Below are 26,381 nucleotides of genomic sequence, written 5' to 3' on the forward strand. Positions count from 1 at the left end.
TTCACTCGTTCCCCTCTTATTCCCTCTCTTCCCTTTCCTTCTACATCCCCACCCGCCCCCCTGCGCTCTCCTCCACTGCCCCCCCCTGCGCTCTCCTCCACTGCCCCCCCCCTGCGCTCTCCTCCACTGCCCCCCCCCTGCGCTCTCCTCCACTGCCCCCACCCCCCTGCGCTCTCCTCCACTGCCCCCCCCTGCGCTCTCCTTCCCCTGCCCCCCCGCGCTCTCCTTCCCCTGCCCCCCCTGCGCTCTCCTTCCCCTGCGCCCCCCCGCGCTCTCCTCCTCCTGCCCCCCCGCGCTATCCTCCTCCACAACCCCCCCCGCTCTCGTACACCCCCCCCGCTCTCGTACACCCCCCCCGCACTCATTCACCCCACCCCCCCAACTCGTCCACACCCCCTGCGCTCTCCTCCTAGTTTCCCCCTCCCCTTTCCCCCCCCTCCCCTTTCCCCCTCCCCTTCCCCTTTCCCCCCCTCCCCTTTCCCCCCCTCCCCTTTCCCCCCCTCCCCTTTCCCCCCTCCCCTTTCCCCCCTCCCCTTTCCCCCCCTCCCCTTTCCCCCCCTCCCCTTTCCCCCCCTCCCCTTTCCCCCCCTCCCCTTTCCCCCCTTCCCCCCTCCCCTTCCCCTTCCCCCCTCCCCTTCCCCCCCTTTTTTTCCCCCCTCCCCTTTCCCCCCCTCCCCTTTCCCCCCCACCCTCCCCTTTTCCCACCTCCCCTTTCACTGTGAAGACCGAAGCAAAATAATTGTTTAAGGTCTCAGCCATTTCCACATTTCCCATTATTAAATCCCCCTTCTCATCTTCTAAGGGACCAACATTTACTTTAGTCACTCTTTTCCGTTTTATATATCTGTAAAAGCTTTTACAATCTGTTTTTATGTTTTGCGCAGTTTACCCTCATAATCTATCTTTCCTTTCTTTATTGCTTTCTTAGTCATTCTTTGCTGGAAGGGAAACTATGGTTATGAGGAGAGGCTCGAGATACTGGGACAGTCTGAGTAAGTGTAGCAGGCTTGGGAAGAACAGGGGTCTTTGGACCTGTGGTTCCAAAAGCTCTCCCCCATAGGGATTTCCTCACCTCATGTCTGGGTTTGTTGTCGACTCATTGATGGAGACTGATTGCTGTGATTGGTCAATAATTCCATTATCGTTGTATCATGTCACTCCCAGGATGGGAGGAGGCGAACTAAATGGATCTTGGCCTATTCACGTCTAGCAATTCCTATAATCCTATTTCCATTGCAGCAGAGACGGCTAACAGGAGATTTAATAGAGGTTGTTAAAATCACAAAGCTTCTTAATCAACTGTCCCTATTCTCTCTCTTTCCTCCAGCTGAGTAACACATGACAAGTGATCATCAAGTTCTTGTGCACAGAGGATTGTGGGAGCATGAAATGCTTTACCACAGGGACTACTGGAGACAGCCCATTGCATCTTTTAAGGGAATTTTGCATAAATCAGTGAAGCAGAGGAAGATATAGGGCATTGGAGAGAGAGTGGGACAGCGTGATTAGTTTGGATTGCTCTGGTAATGGCCAGGCACAGTCATGATGGGCTGAATGGTCGCCCTCTGTGCTGTAAATGTCAATGGCAGGCCAAATTCTGTACAGTAATAGAAAACTAACACTGATTCTTGTTTTTAATTGCCCGCAGGGAATTTGTCTCGGCCTGCAGCCTGGCTCTAGATTTAAACGAGCGCCTGATCAAGGAGGATCAGGTAGAGTACCACGAAGGGTTAAAGGCAAACTTCAAAGAAATGGTGAAGGAGTTGTCAGAAATCACCCATGAACAGGTCAGTGACACAGAACTGCTGAGATTGCATGACTATCCCTTTGGTATGGTTTACACTTACTTTAAACAAAAACATAAGAATTAGGAGCAGGAGTCGGCCATACGGCCCCTCGAGCCTGCTTCATCATTCAATAAGATCATGGCTGATCTTTGATCTCAACTCCACTTTCCCACCCAATCCCCATATCCCTTGATTCTCCTAGAGTCCAAATCTATCTATCTCAGCCTTGAATATACACGACTATTCAGCACCCACAGCCCTTGAGGACAGAGAATTCCAAAGATTCACAACCCTTTGAGTGAAGAAATTCCTCCTCATTTCTGTCTTAAATGGCCTACCCCTTATCCTGAGACTATGCCCCCTGGTTCTAGACACTCCAGTCTGGGGAAACAACCTCTCAGCATCTACTCTGTCAATCTCCCTCAGACTATTGTATGTTTCAATGAGATCATCTCTCATTCTTCTAAACTCCAGAGAGTATTGGTCCATTCTACACAATCTCTCATCATGGGACAACCCTCTCATCCCAGGAATCAATCGAGTGATCCTTTGTTGAACCCTCTCTAAAGCAAATGTACCCTTCCCCAAAAGATCTTTAATCATTCATATTGTCTGTAATTAATATTTGCGTAGCCGGCCTTATCATAAACTTTAAGATGTTAAGAGGTCATGCTCAACAAATCAATCAGAGGAGGTGATCTCCCACTGTGTTCCAAGCCTGCAATGTAGCTTATCACCAAAAAAACACTTTTCTTACATTGGGCCGAACATTTCAGCCTCTCCGGGCAGGTACAATGTGCACACGCACCCGGCAAGGCCTCGGGGCACCATGCGCATGCGCCGAGAACCGGCTTTTGCGATCTGTCAAGGTTTCTTTTGACAGATCGCATACATTCTCAGGAGGACATTCGCGCGGGAGAGATTGGGCTATTTGCCTAACTCTTGCCCAGCGAAATGTCCTTCAAACTCTTACACCTGGTAAAAGCAGGAGTGTAGCCCACTTTTACCAACGTAAGAGTTTTAAAACATAGAAAAATTAAATGTAATCAATAATTTTTATATTAAAAACCCAGTCCAGTAAGGTAAGTTAATTTTTAACACTATTAAAACACATCAAAAAAAATTCCCAAGAAAAGTTTTTTTCTAAAACAATTAATTTTAAGTATTTGGGGTGTTTTTTTTGTTTATTGTGTTGTGTTTCTTTGTTTTGCGGGGAGGGGGATTTCTCATCGATAGTAATGGGAGCTCGTACAAATGGAGTTCCCATTATTATCAATGAGAATACTCCATGTCTGTTGGTGGTCCAGGCTCACATGATCCCAGGATACGAATACGATCCTGGAAGACATGTTCCCGTATGCTGGACTGCGAAACTAGGCTTCCCACCGCAATCCTACGTTCCTCCGGGACCAGGTATTTTCATTAAAAAAATTCCGGAATGAAGGAAGCCTCCAACCGCAATTTTCCTCCCATTATCTTTTTGAACTATTGACCACTTTAGGAAGTCTGGTCCCGTGACCGAGAGACTACTTGCAGACCCCTTCTTCTTGCCTTGGCTTTAGTTGGGATTCAGGCTTGCTCCCCATACTTTGTGCTGTTACTCGCCTATACAGGCAGCTTCCATGGGCCATAATGTGATCTGTGATCGGAAATTTAACCATATACGTCTCATAGATGGTATTTAGCAGGGCAAATAATTATCTCTTTTTTATTGTAAACTCAGATTTAATGTTTGAAATGTGACAAGGATTTGATGCGGTAGATACAGAGAAACTCTTTCCTCTAGTAGAGGAATCCAGAACAAGGGGGCACGATCTTACAATTCGATCTGGGCCACTCCGGACAATCAGGAAGCACTGCTTCACACACAGGGTAGTAGAGATCTGGAACTCTCTCTCCCAAAAGGCTGTGGTTAGCTGGGGGTTAATTTGAACGTTCAAGACTGGGATTGATAGATTTTTGTTGGGTAGGGGTATCGAGGGATCTGGAGCAAAGTTGGATAAATGGGGTTGATGTACAGATCAGTCATCAACGAATTGAATGGGGGAGCAGGTTCGAGCGATCGAGCCGCCTCTTCCTGCTCCCATGTTGCTTAAAAAAAATCTCAAATCTATTCAGGCTTGGACTTAAGCACATAAATCTAGGCCGACACTCCAGTGCAGTGTTGAGGGAGTGCTGCACTGTCGGAGGTGCCGTCTTTTGGATGAGACGTTAAACCGAGGCCCCGTCTGCTCTCTCAGGTGTGCGTAAAAGATCCCATGTCACTATTTTGAAGAAGAGCAGGGGAGTTATCTCTGGCCAATATTTATCCCTCAATCAACATCACTAAAACAGATTATCTGGTCATTATCACATTGTTGTTTGTGGGATCTTGCTGTGCGCATATTTCCCCCCCCCCCCCCCCCCCAATTGGCCTGGGTTTTTATCTGTTATTTTGCCTCTCTCAGGAGATCACATGGCTCCGGTTGGGGTGGAGTGTAGAATGTTTCAGTGTAAGGGGTGTCGCAATTGTGTGGGGCAGACTGGTTGGGCTGGGTGCTCTTTACCTTTCCGTCATTGTTCATTGTTCATAGGTTTATATGTAATCTTCAGGGCTGCTGACCAAGGGCCGTGTGGCTCTTTGTCAGCCGGCGCAGACATGATGAGCCAAAATGGCCTCCTTCTGCGCTGTAAATTTCTATGTTTCAATGTTTCTAAATTGGCTGCCGCGTTTCCCACATTACAACAGTGACTGCACTCCAAAAGTATTTCATTGGCTGTAAAGCACTTCGAGACGTCTGTCATCGTGAAAGATGCTATATAAATGCAAGTCTTTCTTTCAATTAAATAATGACCAATATTACATGGGCAGTGCGTAAGGAAATTGTAAACAAGAATAATAATCCATGAAATGGAAGTGAGGAGCATAACAGCAATTTAAGAAATTCTATAATATTATTAGGAGCAGAGTGACGATTCCTGAAAATGAATGAATGAAATGAATGGGCTGTGGAGGGGTGGGGTGGCACGGCCTGACAATGACGAGCGTATGGGAAGTGCAAAGGGGCATTGCAGCCAATGCATGTGGGTGGCAGAGCAGGAGAACCAGGAACGGCTGCAAGGGGTCCTTCCTGGCACCAGAAGCCCCCAGTTACATTTCCACTTTTTCTCCAGTCTCTCTCTCTCAGGTTCCCTTTCATCTTCGTCAAGAAAGGCAGAATGGGAACAGAGAGAGCAAAGCTCGGGGGGTGAGAGAGATCAGGGAAGAGAGAGAGAGTGAAATTAGGGCAGAGAGACAGAGAAAAAAAGGAATGTGGGAAGACCGAGGGAGAGAAATCGGGACGTGCTTCAGAAGCGGAATGTATAGATTACATCGGGTGATAAGTGTGTTGTAAATCAGGAAGCAAGCGGTATTTTAAGAATGCGGCTGAAAAAACAGGTAGTGTTGTAATATAACCCACAGAACGAGAAGCAGATATCTGCAGGATACAATGTCTGCAATCGTGCCAACTTAAAACCCGAGGGCAAGTCCGGATATACCCAAGAAAATGGGAAGGGGAGGGTAACAGGCACGTTTTTATCGAGCATGTCTTTGTTGGTCCTACAAAATGGGTTTCCCTAGCCTGACCTTGCTAGTGTTCCAGAGTCATCGTTCTATCTTTCATCTTCAGGAGCTGGCTGTTCTGCTGAACAATCTTTGTTTTACAACAACTGCTGTACTTTTTCAACTATCTATCCAATTCCCAGTTGAAAGTTACTGTCGATTCTGCTTCCACCACCCTTTCAGGCAGTGCATTCCAGATCACAACAACTCACTACGTAAGGAAATGTCTCCTGTTCTCCCCCGTAGGCCTTTTGCCGATTATCTTAAATCTGTGTCCTCTGCTTACCGACCCTTCTGCCAGTGGAAACCGTTTCTCCCTATTTACTCTATCAAAACCCAATCTCCCCTCAACCTTCTCTGCTCTTAAAAGAATAATCCCAGCTTCACTAGTCTCTCCGTGTAACTGAAACTCTTTATCCCTGGTAGCATTGTAGTAAATCTTCTCTGCATCCTCTCCAAGGTGCGCAACACATTTTGTTCAATTAGCACTTTGAAAGTAGCAGTGCAAGGGAGGCAATTCCAGAGCTTGGGGTTTTAGCAGCTGAAGACACCGTTGCCAATGGTGGAGTGATGAAAATTGGGCATGCACAAGAGACCAGAATTGGAGGAGCGCAGAGATCTCGGAGGGTTGTGGGGCTGGAGGAGATTACAGAGAGGGAGGGGCGAGGCCATTACCTGAGTTTCTTTAACCAGTTCGGGTTGCACTTGGCTTTCTGTTGCCTGTGTGTGCTTATGGTAAAAGCTGTTAGTGATGGATTGTGGTAATGCAAAGCATGGATCGGCTCCAGAATTCACCTCCGCCCTGAACAATAGCCTCGGTGATAAAGTGCACAATGTGTTTTGCATCTGGTTTTCTCCACATATCTTACTTTGGTCTGATGACAATGGTGTGTTTGTTCAGTGAAACTGGATGCTATTTATAAATTGTATTCCCAAATATTTACATGACACATTTTATTTCATGCATATTGAATGTTTAAAGGAAAACTGTTTTCAACATGTATTAAAAACACTTGAATCTTGGACAAGTGAACAAGGCAAGGATGTTGGTCCCGGAACAGTACTAGCCAGTGATTTGCTGAAGGTAGTGTGAGAACATTTTTAATTAGTTCTTGATTGTGGGCATCGCTGGCAAGGCCAGCATTTATTGCTCATTCCTAGTTGCTTTGAGAAAGTGGTGGTGAGCTGCCTTCTTGAACCGTTGCAGTCGTGTGGTGAAGGTTCTTTCACAGTACTGTTAGATAGCGAATTCCAAGACTATGATCCAGCGATGATGAAGAACATAAAAACATAAGAAATAGGAGCAGGAGCAGGAGTAGGCCATATGGCCCTCAAGCCTGCTCCGCCATTCAATAAGATCATGGCTGATCCGATCATGGACTCAGCTCCACTTCCCCGCCCACGCCCCATAACCCCTTATCCCCTCATCGTTTAAGAAACTGTCTATTTCTATCTTGAATTTATTCAATGTCCCAGCTTCCACAGCTCTCTGAGGCAGTGAGTTCCACAGATTAACAACCCTCAGAGAAGAAATTTCTCCTCATCTCAGTTTTAAATGGGCGGCACCTTATTCTAAGATCATGCCCTCTAGTTCTAGTCTCCCCCGTCAGTGGAAACATCCTCTCTGCATCCACCTTGTCAAGCCCCCTCATAATCTTAAACGTTTTGATAAGATCACCTCTCATTCTTCTGAATTCCAATGAGTAGAGGCCCAACCTACTCAACCTTTCCTCATAAGTCAACCCCCTCATCCCCAGAATCAACCTAGTGAACCTTCTCTGAACTGCCTCCAAAGCAAGTATATCCTTTCGTAAATATGGAAACCAAAATTGCATGCAGTATTCCAGGTGTGGCCTCACCAATAACATGTATAACTGTAGCAAGACTTCCCTGCTTTTATACTCCATCCCCTTTGCAATAAAGGACAATATTCTATTGGCCTTCCTGATCACTTGCTGCACCTGCATACTATCCTTTTGTGTTTCATGCACAAGTACCCCCAGGTCCTGCTGTACTGCAGCACTTTGCAATCTTTCTCCATTTAAATAATAACTTGCTCTTTGATTTTTTTTCTGCCAAAGTGCATGACCTCACACTTTTCAAAATTATACTCCATCTGCCAAATTTTTGCCCACTCACTTAGCCTGCCTATGTCCTTTTGCAGATTTTTTGTGTCCTCCTCACACATTGCTTTTCCTCCCATCTTTGTATTGTCAGCAAACTTGGCTACATTACACTCGGTCCCTTCTTCCAAGTCGTTAATATAGGTTGTAAATAGTTGGGGACCCAACACTGATCCCTGCGGCACCCCACTAGTTACTGATTGCCAACCAGAGAATGAACCATTTATCCCGACTCTCTGTTTTCTGTTAGTTAGCCAATCCTCTATCCATGCTAATATATTACCCCGAACCCCGTGAACTTTTATCTTGTGCAGTAACCTTTTATGTGGCACCTTGTCAAACAGTAATACGTCCAAGTCAAGTGTGTGACTTGAAGGGGAACCTGGAGGTGATGGGTTTTTCCCACAACATTACTCGTCTTGTCCTTCCTGGTAAAGGCCACAGAAGAGAAAGAGAGATGTTGTCAAAATAACTTTGGTGAATTGCTGCAATGCACTGATGATGAAGGGGATGGATATGGAGTCCAGTATCAGGGCTGCCAATCAAACAGACTCTTTTGTCCTGGATGGTGTTGAGTTTCTCGAGTGTTCTTACGGCTCCACCCATCCAGGTGAGTGGTGAATATTTCATCACACTCCTGAACTAGACTTGTCGGTGGTGTGAGAGGCTTTGAGGTGTCAGGAGGTGAGCCATTCATCAAAGTACCTAGCCTCTGCCCTGCTCTTGCAGCCACAGTATTTATCTGGCTGCTCCAGTGAAGCTTCTGTTAGTGAGATGTTGATGTGGTGGATTCAATGATGGTGGTACAGTTAAAGGTTAAGATGAGATGGCTGGACTTTCTCTTATTGGAGATGGTCCTTGCCTGCCACTTATTTGGGGCAAATGTTATCTGCCAACTGTGGATATTGCCCAGATCCTGCTGTAGGTAGGCATGGGCTGCTGCATTATTGGAGGAGTTGTGAATGGAACTGAACGCAGTGGGACCATCAATAAACAGTAACCACTTCTGACCTTATGATGGAGGGAAGGTCATTGATGAAGCAGCTGAAGATCGTTGAACTGAGGAGTCACCTGGTAAGTCAGGTAGTGTGTTGTTAGATTGCCATCCAGACATTCTTCCGACCTTATATATACTGACCGATCACTGTAGGCCAGCGTGTATATGGTCCCTTTGGTTTTCTCATCCATGCTTTCCCACATTTTTCAGATCCTAGCTTTAACTGAGTCAAAATGAATGTCCCTATATTTTGGAGTTCTACAGATAGACTGAGAGCCGGAACTCTTTCCCGACTCAACAACAAGAGCAACTTTCATTTATGCAACACCTTCAGTGTAGTAAAACGTACCAAGATGTTTCACAGGGGCGTTAAACAGACAAATTTTGACACCGAGCCACGTAAATAAATTTTAGGGCAGGGGACCCAAAAGCTTGGTCAAAAAGATCGGTTTAAAGGAGCATCTTAATGTAGGAGAGAGAGGGGGAGAGGTTTAGGAAGGGAATTCCAGAGATTGAGGCCTAGAGGACTGAAGACACAGCCACCAATGGTGGAGCGATGAAAATCGAAGATGTGCAAAAGACCAGAATTGAAGGAGCGTAGAGATCTCGGAGTGTTGTAGGGTTGGAGGAGGTTACAGAGATCTCGGAGTATTGTAGGGTTGGAGGAGGTTACAGAGATCTCGGAGTATTGTAGGGTTGGAGGAGGTTACAGAGATCTCGGAGTATTGTAGGGTTGGAGGAGGTTACAGAGATCTCGGAGTATTGTAGGGTTAGAGGAGAACGCAGAGATCTCGGAGTATTGTAGGGTTGGAGGAAGTTACAGAGATCTCGGAGTATTGTAGGGTTGGAGGAGGTTACAGAGATCTCAGAGTATTCTAGGTTTGGAGGAGGTTACAGAGATCTCGGAGTATTGTAGGGTTGGAGGAGAACACAGAGATCTCGGAGTGCTGTCGGGTTGGAGGAGGTTACAGAGATCTCAGAATATTTTGGGGTTGGAGAATGCAGTGATCTCGGAGTGTTGTAGGGTTGGAGGAGGTTACAGAGTTAGGGAGGAGCAAGACATGGAAGGATTTGAATACTAGGACGAGAATTTTAACTTTGAAGCATTGCTGGATGCCCTCACTATGCGTTTCTGAAGCCATTGATGCGATCCCAAAATATCTCCCGTTGATCCAGTGTAGAATCAACAGAAGGTCTTGCAAATCCTGATTCTTTGGAGACAAAAATGGTCGTGATACTTAATGGGGGGGAAATTGTAGTCGGAAGCTTCCTTCGTACGAACGCTTCCGACCCGGAAAAAATCTCCGAAAGTACCTGGAGGTCCCGGAGGATCCCGGTCAAAGGCCTCGATTCACTGCGCAGCGAAAGAGGAGATGTCTTCCAGGTACGTACGTACATGCTGGAGTCATGTGGGCCTGGACAACCAATCATTGTGCAGTTTTCTCATTGATAAAAATGGGAGCTCTGTTTGTGCAGGCTCCCATTCCTATCAATGAGAAAAAACACTGAAACACAGCACAATCAATAAATAAAACACTTCACATATTTAAAATTAATTGAGATTAAATGTAATTAAATGTTTTTGAAAAAAAAATATTTTTTGACTTTTTGTGTTTTAATAGTTAAAAATAAACTTGCCTTTATGGACTTTTTTGCCTTTTTAATATAAAAATGTATGATTAAATTTAATTTTTATATGTTTTTAAACTCCTACGCTGGTAAAAGTAGGCTATGCACTTGCTTTTACCAGGCATAAAAGTTTGAAGGACATTCACTGGGCATGAGTTGGGCAAATAGCCCAATCTCTCCCGCACGAATGTCCTTCTCCCGGGGATGCGGAGGATCGGAAAAGCCGGATTTCGGCGCATGCACATCGCGCCCCGAGAAGCGGCTATTGCGAGGCCTGGCCTGCGCATTTCGTACGGACCCGGTGAGACCAGAATTTTCAGTCCCAGCTGAGTGAAGATATCTTTCTGCATGTTGATCCGAAGGAGAAAAGCAGCTGGCGGTTCCTTTACGCAAACATTCACACAGCTTTGGAAATTTAGATCAACCGCCAGTCCCTTCTGCATAAGATGTATATATCAAAAGGCAGAAACACCAAGGAATCATTTCCTTCTGGCAGAGTTACAGAGATTAAAGCTTTCTTGTGGCAGCAGCTGGCTGTGCATCAAGAAATGCATGTGTAAGCCATGAGCTAGACTTTCCGTTGATGATCGCCGAGCTATCGCACAAATAGGCAGGCTATCGCCCATTTTAGCTTAAAAGTGGAAAGTTGGACCGGAACAGCGCCCGCTAATCGCCGGCCCAACCTTCTGCACACATGACTCGGCAATCACCGAGGTGATCGACCGCTGCAACTTTCGCCACATCGCCGGGCTGATTGCTCACCGAGAAGATCGCTGGAGAAAAGCTGCTCCTGACCGGCACTACTCGGTAAAACTCGGCACTACGGATGCCATTTTGAACGTCGGAGGAACTGAAAGAGGTTGCTTCAACAAGGGGCTTATGAGGAGAATTAATTTGTGAGTGATTTAAAGGAACTTATTGACTCTTGGCAATCATCTAATCAAATTTCTATGTGCTGAGGACCAATTTAGGACATTTATAGCAATTTATAGTGAAGGGGTCTGTAATTTCTCTACCAGGATTGGTCACTAATCACATGCTGCAGACTGACGATGGGAGAAGGTATATTGAGGAGCATTATGTGCCCAAAGAGATGGCAGACTGCTGTGGAGGAGGAGACCTTACACCCGATGCACTTACAGGGAAAAGCAATCATACCTGAACTTGTCCGATAACACATGCTGCACTTCCGAAAGGAGGTCATTGGTGAGATATGCCAACTAATTAAGGGAGATCTGCAGTCTACCAGCACCAACAGGACCGCACTGCCCATTGAGGTTAAGGTTACTGCGGCACTTTCCTTCTACGCATCGGGTTCCTTTCAGGCCTCAGCTGGCGACATTTGCAGTATCTCTCAGCATGCCATATGTTGCATTCGACAGGTGACTGAAGCCCTTTACACACGCAGGATGGACTTTATAAGCTTCCCTATGACCAGGGAGGCACAGAGTGAGCGCGCTTTGGGTTTCTCGAGAATAGCAAACTTCCCCAAGGTGCGGGAAGCAATAGATTGTACACACATCACCCTGCGAGCACCTTTACAGGATATGGAGGTGTTTCGGAACCGAAAGGGATTCCACTCCCTGAATGTGCAGCTCGTTGTCGACCACAACCAAATAATCATGGCAGTAAATGCAAATTTTCCAGGCGGCATCCATGTTGCGCACATCTTGCGTGAGAGCACTGTCTCTGATCTGCTTAATAGTCAGCCACAAAGGATGCTGGGGGACAAAGGATATGGCCTTGCCAGCTGGCTGATGACCTGCCTGTGTAATCCCCAGATGGAAGCCAAGAAGCGCTACAATGAAAGCCATATAGCTATATGCAATAACGTCAAAAAGACAATTGGAGTGCTTAAGCAGCACTTCAGATGCCTGGACCACTCGGGAGGAAACTTACAATACCACCCTGACCAAGTCGCTGAGTTTATTGTGGTGTGCTGCATGTTGCTATCGGGAGAGGACAACAATTGCCAGTCCACCTCAGGAGAGAGGGGAGGCGGAGGAGGAGGAGGCGGACGAGGACGAGGACGACCATCAGCCTGGTGATGAACCCATGCCCCCCCCCCCCCTCCCCCGTAAGACTGGAAAAGCCCGCAAAACTCTTGTCAGCAGCTCATAAATCAACGCTTTGCGTGAACTTTCATTGGTGACAGTTACAGTTGCATTACATTTCATCAATGGCCATTGTTTCCAATCATTGTATTGATGTTTTACTATGTTATTAGAAAACACTACACGACAATTGTAAAATTCAATAAAAATGTTTTAAGAATTTAACAATTTATGTAATCTCTGTAAAAATAACTCCCACTCACACCCCAACAGTCACCCAACAAAAATACCCTCCCACCACCTCCAACATTCAACAAATTTTTATTAACAACAACAATAACAATAAACCCCCCCCACTCCCGACCTGCGGCCACACTTCCCTCCAGATCCTTTACCCCCCCCACCCCATGTCCTAGCCCCCTGGTTCAATCCCCAAGTAATGGGACCAAGACAACTTGCAGCAGGGGATCTCGAGGCCTGCTGCTGTCGGCAGAATCTCCTCAGGGGGTGGAGGAGAAGACGTTTCAGATGAAATGACTTCTGAGCCAGAAGGAAGTTCTTCCTCCCGAATCGCATCTGTGCTGGCAGTTGGTGGGACGGCACCTTGGGGTGCGGTGCTGTCTCCTGACAGTATTGCATGCCACAAGGCATGGACAGCGTCGGTCGTTTGGCCCATTGCCATGACCATGCGCTCCATACCCTCCAATATTCGAACAGACATTGCAGCAATGTTTCCGGTCAACCCACCATTCGCCTGGGGCAACTCTCGACTGATGGTGATGCTCTCCCTGCTCAGTGTGACCATGTCCACATTGGGATCTGCCCGTTGTGGCGCGTGCCGATCTCACTGACTCAATCTCCGTGGGGTCGGCGTGGGCACTGTATGCCTTGGGGTCACCTGCTACAAGCCACTTGGGCCTGCTGCTACTTCCGTCGAAGACGACGATGTGGTCGCAGGTACAGCAGATACCGGGATGCAAGGGGTGTTCTCCTCGGTCTCCATTATTTCCTCCTCATCCCTCTGTGGTCTCCTCCTCACCACCCGTGGTGGTGATCACCTGCAAAGGGACAGGTGCGGCCTCGCTTTGTGCCTGTTGAGTTGGGCGACCTGCAAAACACAATTGAGCTTATTGAGCTCATTAGAACAGAAGGGTACACGTGATTCTTGCACTGCGCTGGCGTACGTAGGAGCAGCACTACTGCAATAAATGTGACTCAGAGACGTTACATATTAATACATCATATGGTAGTACATCAATGTGGAATTCACTGCCCCAGGGAGCTGTGGAGACTGGATCAGTGATTATATTTGAGGCGCAGATAGACAGACTTCTGAATGATAAGGGAGTAAAGGGTTATGGGGAGCGGGCAGGGAAGTGGAGGCGGGCCCTACATCAGATCAGCCATGATCTTATTGAATGGCGGAGCAGGCTCGAGGGGCCAGGTGGCCTACTCCTGCTCCTATTTCTGATGTTCTTATGTTGTTAACCTGAGAGTAGTACAGAAGCTGCATGTATAACATGATCTAATTCGTATATTATAATGAAATGCCGTTACATTACTTTGAATTAACACTGCTTTACACATTACTCACGTGACGCAAGGGAGGGATCTGCACCACCACGGGTGGCTGAGCAACTGGCTGCCCACCAGTGCCGTAGCGCGTTCCTCTAACTCCGTTAGGATGGTCAGCTGGGCAGGGCCTCCTCCTACGCACCTGCACTTGGCCCAGTTCTTAGATATCTTCCACTGCAAACATGACTAGAGCATGGCATAAGCTAATTGACGAGGTGCTATCCTGGAAAGACAACAGGTTCCAACATTATATACTAATAAGGTTTGTATCCACAGTTGATGCATGATTATAACATCTACGTTCAGATAAAATATTTCATAAGATCGTGTTTAGGATCTAATGCTTTATACAAAACATCTCCATGAGGGCCCCCCGGAGGGGGAGGAGGGAGGCGGTGGTGGGGGTGGGGGCGGGGGCGGGGGAGGAAATCAGGGCCGCTGGTGAGCTCGGCAATGACGGGAGCTAATGTCCCAAAGTGTCCCAGGGCAGACAGTGAGCCAGGGCAGCTCTCCCCCAGTCCAGACTGGGCCACTGTGTGAGTGACAGCAGCCAGAGAGACTCTCATAGTCTGGGTAAAGGTCACCGGACCCCTCGGTGCTCAGTCGTGCCCCATCCACAAAGTAACTCAAAAGGAGACAGTGCCAAAATTAGACTTAAAGGGGGCAGGTTCCTAGCCCTGTCCAGATCTTAGCAGAGACTATATGTAAGAATAACCAGCTTAATTTCAATCCGGAAGATTTACATATTATGTGGATCATTACAATTTAAAATCTATTTAATATTTACTCTTGCCGAAGCACCAGGCTGTTCCAGTGCTTACGGCACTGGTCCGACCCCCTTGCCTCATGGGACACTGACGAAACCACGTCAACGATCTCACCCCAAATCTTTCGGTAGGCCCAGAGTGGAGGTTTCCCACGGCCACCCCGGATTAATTGGGTCCACCGTGAGTGCATCTCCTGGAAGCTGGCCTCCCTCCTCCCCTCCACATCCTGGCCACTCTACACCGACTCTTGCTCTTGCTCCAGGTTGGACATAATGATTTTTTGTTGAACAATCTCCTCTCTCTCTCTCTCTCTCTCTCTGTCTCTCTCTCTCGGTCTCTCTCCTGCTCTATCCTTCCCTTTGCCTTCTGCGCATGCCCAGATGACCTCTGACCTCGCGAATCGCGGGAAACCTTCTTTGCAAGAAAAAACGCATGCGCAGAAAGGCCGTTGCTAGGGACACCAGGCTTTCACATCGCTGAGACCCATTTCACATCACTGGGCTATCGCTGAGCTATCGCCCCCACCCTCCCCCCCAAAATAGCCGAAAGTAGCCATCAGTAAAATGGGCGATCTTCCAGCGATCCTGAAAGCTGAAACATCGCTGAGTCTGGAACATCCCTCATTTTTTGGGCGATAGCCAGCTAAGTGGAAAGTCTAGCCCCATGAGTTATGTACAGCATGAGCTCCATGTGACGTATCATTTACTTGGTAAAAGTCACTTGAATGAGGACCTATCCAAAATTTGAAACCATTTGGGGGAAGGGGGAGTTGAAGGCAAACCGCACAGAGAATTGTGTATGGAGCAAAGACGGGTAAATGGAATTGAGGTACCGATCAGCCATGAGCCGATTGAATGGCAGAGCAGGATTGAGGGAGCTGAATGGCCTCCTATTCCTGGAACCATGCATTTGCAAAATGCACTTTCACTCATCGTTCCTTGCACTTGGTATCCTTTCATTCTTCGGTCAGCTGTTGCCAGTGTGTGATATTTATTAACCTATTGCTCTCCCTTTATTCCAAACATGCCTGCTTATTATGAAGTGCTGAAGACATTAATGGGTAAATGCACTCCACAACTTATGCTGCAAAACTATATGTCTGTGTAAAAGCCTGGGTCTAGTTGAAGGAAGATTTGGACATGCATGTCCTGTGAATTAACACCCATCAATCGCTGGAGAGCTTTGGGCTGTGCTGACCTGTGTTCCAGAGAGATACTGCCCATGGGCTCAGCTCCTCAAAGCTCGGTGGCTCGTAAAATCCGCTCTCAAACATGTAGCTGCTCCTTCTCCCACCTATGCCCTCAACCATGTCACAATTCCTCTTTTGGAACAAAGCACTTCTGTACCTGTGTGCATGTCCCCCTTTGATGAAGCATGGTGTAAGTTTCTGCTTTATGTTTTGCCGAGTTTGTCCAGTACCTTCTGGCTGCACCGCGTGGCGTAGGAGTTGGTGACGGCGCCTTTTTCAGGACAGCACACGCCCCAACCGGCAGGCCCGAGGCTCACCCGAAATTGGGCCTGGGGCCTCGCTCACTTCCCTAATCTGGGCCATGGGGCGGCTAAGTCTTAGCGACCATCCTGACCCTCGCTCTGCCTGGAGAAGCCATTTTCCAGCCGGGGCCAAATGCTGCAGATGAGACGTTAAACCGAGGCTCCGTCTGCTCTCTCAGGTGGACGTAAAAGATTCCATGGCACTATTTTGAAGAAGAGCAGGGGAGTTATCTCTCAATATTTATCCCTCAGTTGACATCACAAAACCAGATTATCTGGTCATTATCACATTGCTGTTTGTGGAAGCTTGCTTGTGTGTAAATTGGCTGCCGCGTTTCCCACATTACAATAGTGACTACACTCCAAAAGTACTTCATTGGCTGTAAAGCGCTTTGAGATGACCGGTGGTCGTGAAAGGCGCTATATAAATGCAAGTCTTTTTTAAAGCTGTGACACAAATCTTTACAATGCATGCATTTTTTGGTACCTTGTGTAGTTTGAAATGTTACTGCGTCCCGAGTAACTGTGATTTGTTTTTTTCCTTTTGTACCACTTCTGTTTCTCAAGATTTTGACTGAAGACGACTTGGTGAAGTCCCAGCTGAGGAGTTCGCTGCATGTTTTCAGCGCCATTAGTGGGACAGCCAGAGGCCCCTCTGCTTTCCCCTCAACACTTTGACAGCTCGGAGCTGGGGGGCTCGGGGGGCACGCACAGACGCGTCGTCTTTAATTGGTTCTCAGGTTTGTATGCCCCCCAGGGAGGGGATGGGGGGTGCGGGGAGGGGAAGACTGTTAACTCTGGCCGATGGGCATCCCAACGCAGGAGATCAGATTGTGTCCAGCCGTGTTGAGTGAGATGGCCACTGTCCGCTCCGATTACAGCAACGACTCGTCCCCCTCCTGCAGGGAGCCCTTTTCGCAGTCACGTTGGGAAGAAAGCGCTTCGCTGGCATCACACCTAAGGCTTATGAACAGGGCGATTCCTGTATTCTGTTGTTACCAATATCCGCACGGCTGCCTATGCAGGGCATGTGATGCACGGAATTATGGATTTGCAAAATATTGACCAATATGAAAAAGCAAATATTGCTTTCACAAATGGGTTGCTAAAACCGCACTTCAACCGTGCTGGTTTTTCTCCAGTTGTACAGTATAAGTGTGTATAAAATGGAAATAGTACATCTTAGCTCTGTGCATCAGATTGTCATCTCAAAGTGTTGTACATTTAAATTGTATTTACGAGTAGCATTACACTGCAATCGCTTGTGTACAAAAATAAACCCTGTAATATAGTGGGCGTTTTATATATTTCAAATGGAGTTTCCTTATTTTGTGAGGGGAGGGAGCTGAGTTCCCTAACACGTTGAAGAGTGGCCCCCTGAATTGAAGTGCTTCGGGCACAAGCCTCCTTGGTGTCGGAGAACCTACAGAAGGAACCAGCTCCCTGGCAGAGGCTGTCCAATCCACGGAGCATCTTGTGAACCATTTTTTTTTCTAAATGTATTCATTCACGGGATGTGGGCATCGCCAGCAAGGCCATCATTTATTGTCCGTCCTTAATTGTCCCAGGGAAGGAGGTGGTGAGCCGCCATTTCAGAGGGCAGGTGAGAGTCAATCACGTTACTGCAGGTCTGGAGTCACATATAGGCCAGACCGGGTAAGAATGATAGATTTCCCTCCCTGAAGGGCATTAATAAACCAGACGGGTTTTTACAGCAATCTGGTAGTTTCCTGGTCACCATTACTGATACTAGATTTTTATTCCAGATTTATTTAATTAACTGAATTTAAATTCCCCAGCTGCCATGGTGGGATTGGAATTCACGTCTCCAGATCATTTATTCAAGCCTCTGGTTTACTAGTCCAGTGATGTAAACACTGTGCCACTGTGCCACTGTACCCATTGCTCACTAAGATTCTTCCCCAGAGGACTAGCTTCTAATCCCTCCTTCGCACCAGAGCCCGTCAGGTGGATGAGGAACTTGGACGTCACCGTCAGACATTATTGCTCAAGCCACCATGCGGAAGATAAAGTCACGAGCCATCCCGGGCAAATCTTGGGGGCGGTCTGTAAAATAACTTACCAAATTCCTGGGATGAATATGTCCACAGTATTAACCTTTCCTTTAAGGAAAACCAGGAAGTCAATCACAGTGTTGGGATATTAGCATCTGAATAATTACCTGGGGCATGGGGAGAACAACCCTGCTCTTTGAATAGGGCTGAGGGATCATGTACGTCCACCTGAGAGGGCAGGCGGGCTTTCGTGACCTGGGTTTAATGTCTCATCTGAAAGACGGCACCACTGACAGGGCAGCACTCCCTCAGTACTGCACTGGAGTGTCAGCCTCACTGTTGTTTCTGAAGTCTCAGGAGTGGGGTTTAAACCCACAACCTTTGAACTCGGGCGAGAGTGCTACCAGTGAGCCAAGGTTGACACTTAGGAGTCTGCCGGATGATTTTTTTTTAAATTCTTGTTTCTCCCATCCTCCTCGGCCCAAAATACTGAGGACCAATTGTAACACTCCTGTTTCAGTCCGAGAGAACCTCACTTAACACGTACCAGGGGCTTTGTAATCTGTATGGCACGTACCACACTGGACTTAGTGTTTGTGTTTGCTGGTGTTTCCAACAGTAGACTGAAGTTGTGTTATAAACAGCGAATCCACCAGCCGATAGGTCAGAAGTGGATCCTCAACACAAGGCTGTGACTTGATCCTTGGTACAGTGACAAAAGAAGAGTTTTCACATCGTAGAATCATAGAATGGTTACAACATGGAAGGCCATTTGGCCTGTCGAGCCCATAACACTTCTCTGCAGTCTCACTCCCCGGCCCTTTCCCTGTAGCCCTGCAATTGTTTTTCCTTCAGATACTTATCCAACTCCCTTTTGAAAGATAAAATTGAATCTGCCTCCACCACCCTTTCAGGCAGCGCATTCCAGATCCTAACCACTCGCTGCGTAAAAAAGTTTTTTTCTTACATCGCCTTTTGGTTCTTTTGCTAATCACCTTAAATCTGTGTCCTCTGGTTCTCCACCCTTCTGCCAATGGGTCAACTGATGAGATGTGCATATTGATATAAAGAATGGGCAACATAGTTGTACAATTAAAGGAAGGGAACCAGGACAAGGAGAATGGGCAGGTTGGTAGACGATGCACTTCCTACGTGGACAGGTGGTTAAAATAGCAAGTGGAATTGTGGAACACGGAGAGACATTGGAAACAGGAGGAGGCCATTCAGCCCCTTGAGACTTTCTATCATTCATTTAGATCATGGCTGATCTGTACCTCAACTCCTTAAATGTAGGGGGTATGATTAAGAAGTTTACAGATGATACTAAAATCGGCTGTATGGTTGATAATGAAGACGAAAGCTGCAGATTGCAGGAAGATATCAATGTACTGGTCAGGTGGGCAGAACAGTGGCAAATGGAATTCAATCCGGAGAAGTGTGAGGTGATGCATTTGGGGAGGGCTAACAAGGTAAGGGAATACACATTAAATGGTACAACACTGAAAAGTGTAGAGGAACAAAGGGACCTTGGAGTGCAAGTCCACAGATCCCTGAAGGTAGCCGGCCAGGTAGATAAGGTGGTTAAGAAGGCATATGGAATACTTGCCTTTATTAGCAGAGGCATGGAATGCTTGAACTGTATAAAACACTGGTTAGGTCACAGCTAGAGTATTGCCTGCAGTTCTGGTCACCACATTACAGGAAAGATGTGATTGCACGTGAGAGGGTACAGAGGAGATTTATGAGGATGTTGCCTGGACTGGAGAATTTTAGCTGAGAGGAAAGATTGGATAGGCTGGATTTGATTTCTTTGGAACAGAGGAGGCTGAAGGAAGACCTTATTGAGGTGAATAAAATTATGAGGGACCTAGGTAGAGTGGATAGGAATGACCTATTTCCCTTAGCAGAGGGGTGAAGAACCAGGGGGCATAGATTTAAATTAATTGGTAGAAGGTTTAGAGGGGATTTGAGGGGAAATTTCTTCACCCAGAGGGTGGTGGGGGTCTGGAACTCAATACCTGAAAGGGTGATAGAGGCAGAAACACTCACCACATTTAAAAAGTACTTGGATGTGCACCTGAAGTGCCGTAGCCTACAGGGCTACAGACCGAGAGCTGAAAAGTGGGATTAGGCTGGATAGCTCTTTGTCGGCTGGCGTGGACACGATGGGCTGAAATGGCCTCCTTCCATGCTGTAAATTTCAATGATTCCACTTTACTGCCTTTGATCCATACCCCTTGATACCCTTATATAACAAAAATCTGTCAATCTCAGTCTAGAAGCTCCAGGTGTAGGCCAGCATTCACGGTGTTTTCATGGAAAGAGTTCCAAATTTTCACCACCCTTTGTGTGAAATCATGATTTTAAGATTATCTCTCTCTGTTCTTGATTCCCCAAACAGAGGAAATAATCTCTCCATATATACCCTATTAAATCCTTTTAACTTTTCAAACACCTCGATCAGATTACCCCTCAATCTCCACACTCGGGTCAATCTTCTATTCTCAGGAGTCAATCTCCACCAGCGGGGGTCAATCTCCAATTTTCAGGGGTCAGTGTCGACACTCGGGTCAATCTCCACTATCGGGGGTCAATCTCCACTATCTGGGATCATCAGCAAAGTAATGGAAGGTGTCGTCGACAGTGCTATCAAGTGGCACTAACTCACCAATAACCTGCTCACCGATGCTCAGTTTGGGTTCCGCCAGAACCACTCAGCTCCAGACCTCATTACAGCCTTGGTCCAAACATAGACAAAAGAGCTGAATTCCAGAGGTGAGGTGAGAGTGACTGCCCTTGACATCAAGGCAACATTTGACCGAGTGTGGCATCAAGGAGCCCTCGTAAAACTGAAATCAATGGGAATCGGGGAAAACTCTCCACTGGCTGGAGTCATACCTAGCATAAAGGAAGATGGTTGTGGTGGTTGGAGGTCAATCATCACAGCCCCAGGACATCGCTGCAGGAGGTCCACGGGGCAGTGTCCTAGGCCTAGCCATCTTCAGCTACTTCATCAATGACCTTCCATCATCAGGTCAGAAGTGGGATGTTCGCTGATTACCAAAGTGACCTTGGAGTGCAGGTCCACAGATTCCTAAAGGTAGCAGGCCAGGTAGATAAAGTGGTTAAGAAGGCATATGAAATACTTGCCTTTACTATTTGAGGCATGGAATACAAGAGCAGAGGCGTTATGCTTGAACTGTATAAAACACTAGTTCGGCTGCAGCTGGAGTACTGTGTGCAGTTCTGGTCACCACATTACAGGAAAGATGTGACTGCACTAGAAAGGGTGCAGAGGAAATTTACAAGAATGTTGCCTGGACTGGAGAATTTTAGCTATGAGGACAGATTGGAGATGCTGTGTCTGTTTTCTTTGGAACAGAGGAGGCTGAGGGGAGACCTGATTGAGGTGTATAAAATTATGATGGGCCTGGATAAAGTGGATAGGAAGGACCTGTTTCCCTTAGCAGAAGGGTCAACAACCTGGGGGCATAGATTTAAAGTAATTGGGGGAGGTTTAGAGGAGATATGAGGGGACATTTCTTCACCCAGAGGATGGTGGGGGTCTGGAACTCACTGCCTGAAAGGGCGGTAGAGGCAGAAAGCCTCACCACATTTAAAAAATACTTGGCTGTGCACTTGAAGTGCTGTAACCTACAGGGCTACGGACCAAGAGCTGGAAAGTGGGATTAGGCTGAATAGCTCTTGGTCGGCCAGCGTGGACACGATGGGTTGAAATGGCCCCCTTCAATGCTGTAAACTTCAATGATTCTATGTCAGGGGTCAATCTCCACCATCAGGGGTCAATCTCCTATTCTTGGGTCAATCTCCACTCTCTGGTCAACTTCCTATGGATAACTGGAATTATGGTGTATAACGTGATACCACCTGTACGATGCCTTCATAATGTGCTGGGCATATGTCACTTGGATTACTGTGCACGGTTTTTGATTCACCACCAGCCACATACATTGGAGGGGACGCAGGGATGAACATCAAGACAGGCCCCAATTACAAAGAGAAGGAGGCACGAAAAATGGCATTGTAGTGAGCAGAAGGTTAAAGCTGGGTTCTGAGCGAGATAACGAAAGTAAGCCCAAGATATTCCTTTGTTAACCAGGTCAGTAGAACAAGAGGAGATAAATGAGTGAAAAGTACATTGAAAATCGATCTCAGAAAACATTCTTTACTCCAAGGACACAGAATAAAGTGGTGGAGCAAAAAGATGGGGGAGTTCATTGACATTCTGGCTGGTGCAGTCTGTGAGGATGGGTCTGGGGGAGGGGAAGCTCTGTCTGGGTGTGGGGAAGGGGAGGCTCTGTCTGGGTGTGGGGAAGGGGAGGCTCTGTCTATGGGTGGGGAAGGGGAGGCTCTGTCTGGGGGTGGGAAAGGGGAGGCTCTGTCTGGGGGTGGGGAAGGGGAAGCTCTGTCTGGGGGTGGGGAAGGGGAGGCCCTGTATGGGGGAGGGGAGGTCCTGTCTGGGGATGGAGGAGGGGAGGCCCTGCCTGGGGGTGGGGGTGGATGTGAAGTCCTGTCCCTGCAGTACAGACTCACACGAGGCACATGCTGAAGTCAAGGTCACTCAGCACCTGCACCTTTATTACACAGCTTTCGAACGGCAGACTTGCCTGAGACCTGTCTTTATATACCTGTGTGGCACAGGTATCCAGTGTCTCCTGCAAGTGCACCCCTGGTGATAAGGTAAGCTTGTGGTTACAGATCATCTCTAGTTACAGTCATGTATAGCATGGTAAGATACAGTTATGTACAGTAGTGTGAGATACATGACAGAGGGGGACGCTCTTTCTGTGGGTGAGGGAGGGGACGCTCTCTCTGGGTGGGGGAAGGGAGGTCCAGTCTGGTGGTTGTGTTGAATTAGCCTAGTCCACCCTAGAGTGAGGCAATAATGAATCATTCTGTGTCACATAAAGACTCCTTATCCACTTGATTTATCAGTTCCATCCACAAAAAGATCAGAGCGGAAACTTGAAATGGAACCCAATACAAGTTGGGCAATGTAAAATTAGTCATTTCCTTAAACTGCCTGTGACAGTCCTCTGCTATCTGCTGAGTGTGCTAAATGAAGTAGGCAATTTTGTGGCCCAAAGTTCCACTGGAAGATTGAGCTTAGTCACTGGCCACTTTGCCAGCAATGCACAGTTACATAGAAGCATAGAAAATAGGTGCACGTTCGACCCTTCGAGCCTGCACCACCATTCAATAAGATCATGGCTGATCATTCACCTAAGTACCCCTTTCCTGCTTTCTCTCCATACCCCTTGATCCCCTTAGCTGTAAGGGCCATATATCTAATTCCCTCTTGAATATATCCAACGAACTGGCATCAACAACTCTCTGCGATAGAGAATTCCACAGATTAACAACTCTCTGAGCGAAGAAGTTTCTCCTCATCTCAGTCCTAAATGGCTTACCCCTTATCCTTAGACTGTGTCCCCTGGTACTGGACTTCCCCAACATCAGGAGCATTCTTCCTGCATCTAACCAGTCCAGTCCTGTCAGAATTTTATATGTTTCTGTGAGATCCCCTCTCATCCTTCTAAACTCCAGTGAATACAGGCCCAGTTGATCCAGTCTCTCCTCATATGTCAGTCCTGCCATTCCGGGAATCAGTCTGGTGAACCTTCGCGACACTCCCTCAATAGCAAGTACGTCCTTCCTCAGATTAGGAGACCAAAACTGAACACAATATTCCAGGTGACGCCTCACCAAGGTCCTGTGCAACTACAGTAAGACCTCCCTGCTCCTATACTCAAATCCCCTAGCTATGAAGGCCAACATACCATTTGCCTTCTTCACCGCCTGCTGTACCTGCATGCCAACTTTCAATGACTGATGTACCATGATACCCAGGTCTCGTTGCACCTCCCCTTTTCCTAATCTGCCGCCATTCAGATAATATTCTGCCTTCGTGTTTTTGCCACCAAAGTTGGACAAGTGGCCCTGATGGGAGTTGCCTCCTCTGCCTCATTGGCTCTCCTCCCACTCGCACTCCCATATCCTACGATGCCATCCATGTCGATTATGCAATGGCCAAGCTTTTAGAAAGTATAATCAGGGACAAAATTAACAGTCACTTGGACAAGTGTGGATTGATTAAGGAAAGCCAGCACAGATTTGTTAAAGGCAAATCGTGTTTAACTAACTTGATCGAGTTTTTTGATGAGGTAACAGAGAGGGTTGATGAGGGCAATGCAGTTGACGTGATGTACATGGATTTCCAAAAGGCATTTGATAAAGTGCCACATAATAGGCTTGCCAGCAAAGCTGACGCCTATGGAATAAAAGGGACAATGGCAGCTTGGGTACGATTTCAAAAATTTGCAGATGACACAAAACTTGGAAGTGCAATGAACAGTGAGGAGGATAGTGATAGACTTCAAGAGGACATAGACAGGTTGGTGGAATTTGCGAACACGTGGCAGATGAAATTTAACACGAAAAAGTGCAAAGTGATATATTTTGGCAGAAAGAACAAGGAGAGGCAAGTCCGATCTATATGTGTCTCCAGCCTCACACCAATGTGGTTGACTATTAACTGTTCTCTGAAATTGTCTCATAAGCCACTCGGACTGCTAAAAATCAGAAGAATAAAACTGGATGAAACTCGGCAGTCATCTAAACATCCAATTAGGTCATAGTGAAGGTACGCCCAGCCCCATCAACCCTGCAAAGTCCTCAATAACATTTGCAGATTTCTCAGATAAGGCAGCAGTCCATGCCGGCATGCAGCAAGACTTGGAAAGCATCCAGGCTTGGGCTGATAAGTGCCAAGTAACATTTGTGCCAGGAAATGATCATCGTCAACAAGAGAGAGCCTAAACACCTCACCGAATCCCCCACCATCAACATCCTGGCTGCAGTGTGTACCATCTACAAGATGCACTGCAACAACTCACTGAGGCTTCTTCAGTAGCAGCTCCCAAACCCACGACTTCCACCACCTAGAAGGACAAGGGCAGCAGGCGCATGAGAACACCATCACCTCCAGCTTTGCCAGTGACATCCACATCCCGAGAATGAATAATTATTGAAAACAACCATGTCTTGTGATGCTCCATAGTACAAACCTCAAACCTTTTTGGTTGAAAGACCACTTTTCAAATGGATCAGTAATCACAGGCACCCCATCTATAAAATAATACTGTATAATACTCTTAATGTCAAAGTGCTGTATGTAAAGAATGTTTTAATAACTCTGTTAAGAAAACCGGTATTACTTGCAGATATCAATGAGATGGGTGCACCTGCTTCTCACTGCACAGTCTGCCTATCCTTGGCTTGACAATGACACTAGTAAATCATTCTCCCATTCTAGATGGCACCGTACTTTTCCTTTATTGCTGCTACAACATGACATGATGTTTCACTGATGTGTGTTGTTGGAAAATGGCAGCATGAGGTCATTTCAAATACTTAGTTTGCTCACACACACTGGCACACTTTCCTCGCTCTGGGGAAGATTCGGTCTGTATTCCGATCAACCTTTTGGTGCCCACCACCAGCCTTGGTAACGGGGGTCTCGCTGGCGATATTCGTGCCACTCTCAGCGCCCCTCCAAGCATGCTCCCCGCCTGGGTGAGACAGCCAGCCCACGCTGCGCTGCACACGTGTTGGCCGTACTCTGCCCCCAATCCAGGCCGGAGGTGGACGTGATGCGTGCCGGGAGGTGGGGTCGGGGTCAGGAGGCGGGACTGGAGGTAGGACCGGGGTTGGGAGGCAGGACCAGGGTCGGGAGGCGGGACTGGGGTCGGGAGGCGGGACTGGGGTCGGGAGGCGGGACTGGGGTCGGCAGGCGTGACCGTGGTTGGGAAGCGGGGTTGGGAGGCAAGACCGGGGTGGTCGGGAGGCGGGACCGGGGTCGGGAGGCGGGACCGGGGTCAGGAGGCGGGACCAGAGTGCGGCCGCCTCATATCCTGTAATGCCGGCCCTGTTCGGTACTCACATTGGGCTCAATTTTCCCCAGTGATTTGCGCCGTTTCTTTTGGCGTAAGTTTAAAAAAATGAAAGTTTCTCCAAGGAATGTGCGCCAGGGTAACTCATGTACGATTTTTTTTAGGTTAGTTTTATTTTGCATAACCTGATGTCTGCGCCAGTTTTTGTCGATTATGGAGGTTTGCCCCCCCAAAATGTTGCCGTTTGTGACCACTCCCAAAAAAAACCTTCTGGTGAGTTAAGAAAAAGCAACGCACATTGAAAAATCGGCACAGAAAGATGCCATTGTTTTTCAGCAAAGTTTTGCAGGGAGTCAAGGACATTTAAATATGCATAATAAAGATTACATTTTTTTTTACCTTACAACGCAGTAAATGGAAGGTTGATGGAATTCTGTAAGTTTTCAT

General features: G+C 47.3%; 1 protein-coding gene across 1 annotated transcript in view; it reads left to right on the top strand.

Annotated features, from left to right (window-relative positions):
• The window catches only part of LOC139265766 (dedicator of cytokinesis protein 11-like), a 304,412-nt gene extending 287,116 nt beyond the window's left edge, over positions 1 to 17,296 (top strand). Inside the window, exons 52-53 of the mRNA XM_070883138.1 lie at positions 1,649 to 1,787; positions 16,574 to 17,296. Of these exons, the coding sequence (XP_070739239.1) occupies positions 1,649 to 1,787; positions 16,574 to 16,684 (250 nt within the window). The 3' untranslated portion in view covers positions 16,685 to 17,296. The remainder of the gene's footprint in view (positions 1 to 1,648; positions 1,788 to 16,573) is intronic.
• Positions 17,297 to 26,381: the final 9,085 nt, after the last annotated feature.

This window comes from Pristiophorus japonicus, chromosome 6 (assembly GCF_044704955.1).
Source record: "Pristiophorus japonicus isolate sPriJap1 chromosome 6, sPriJap1.hap1, whole genome shotgun sequence".
In the NCBI taxonomy this organism is placed as follows: Eukaryota; Metazoa; Chordata; class Chondrichthyes; family Pristiophoridae; genus Pristiophorus; species Pristiophorus japonicus.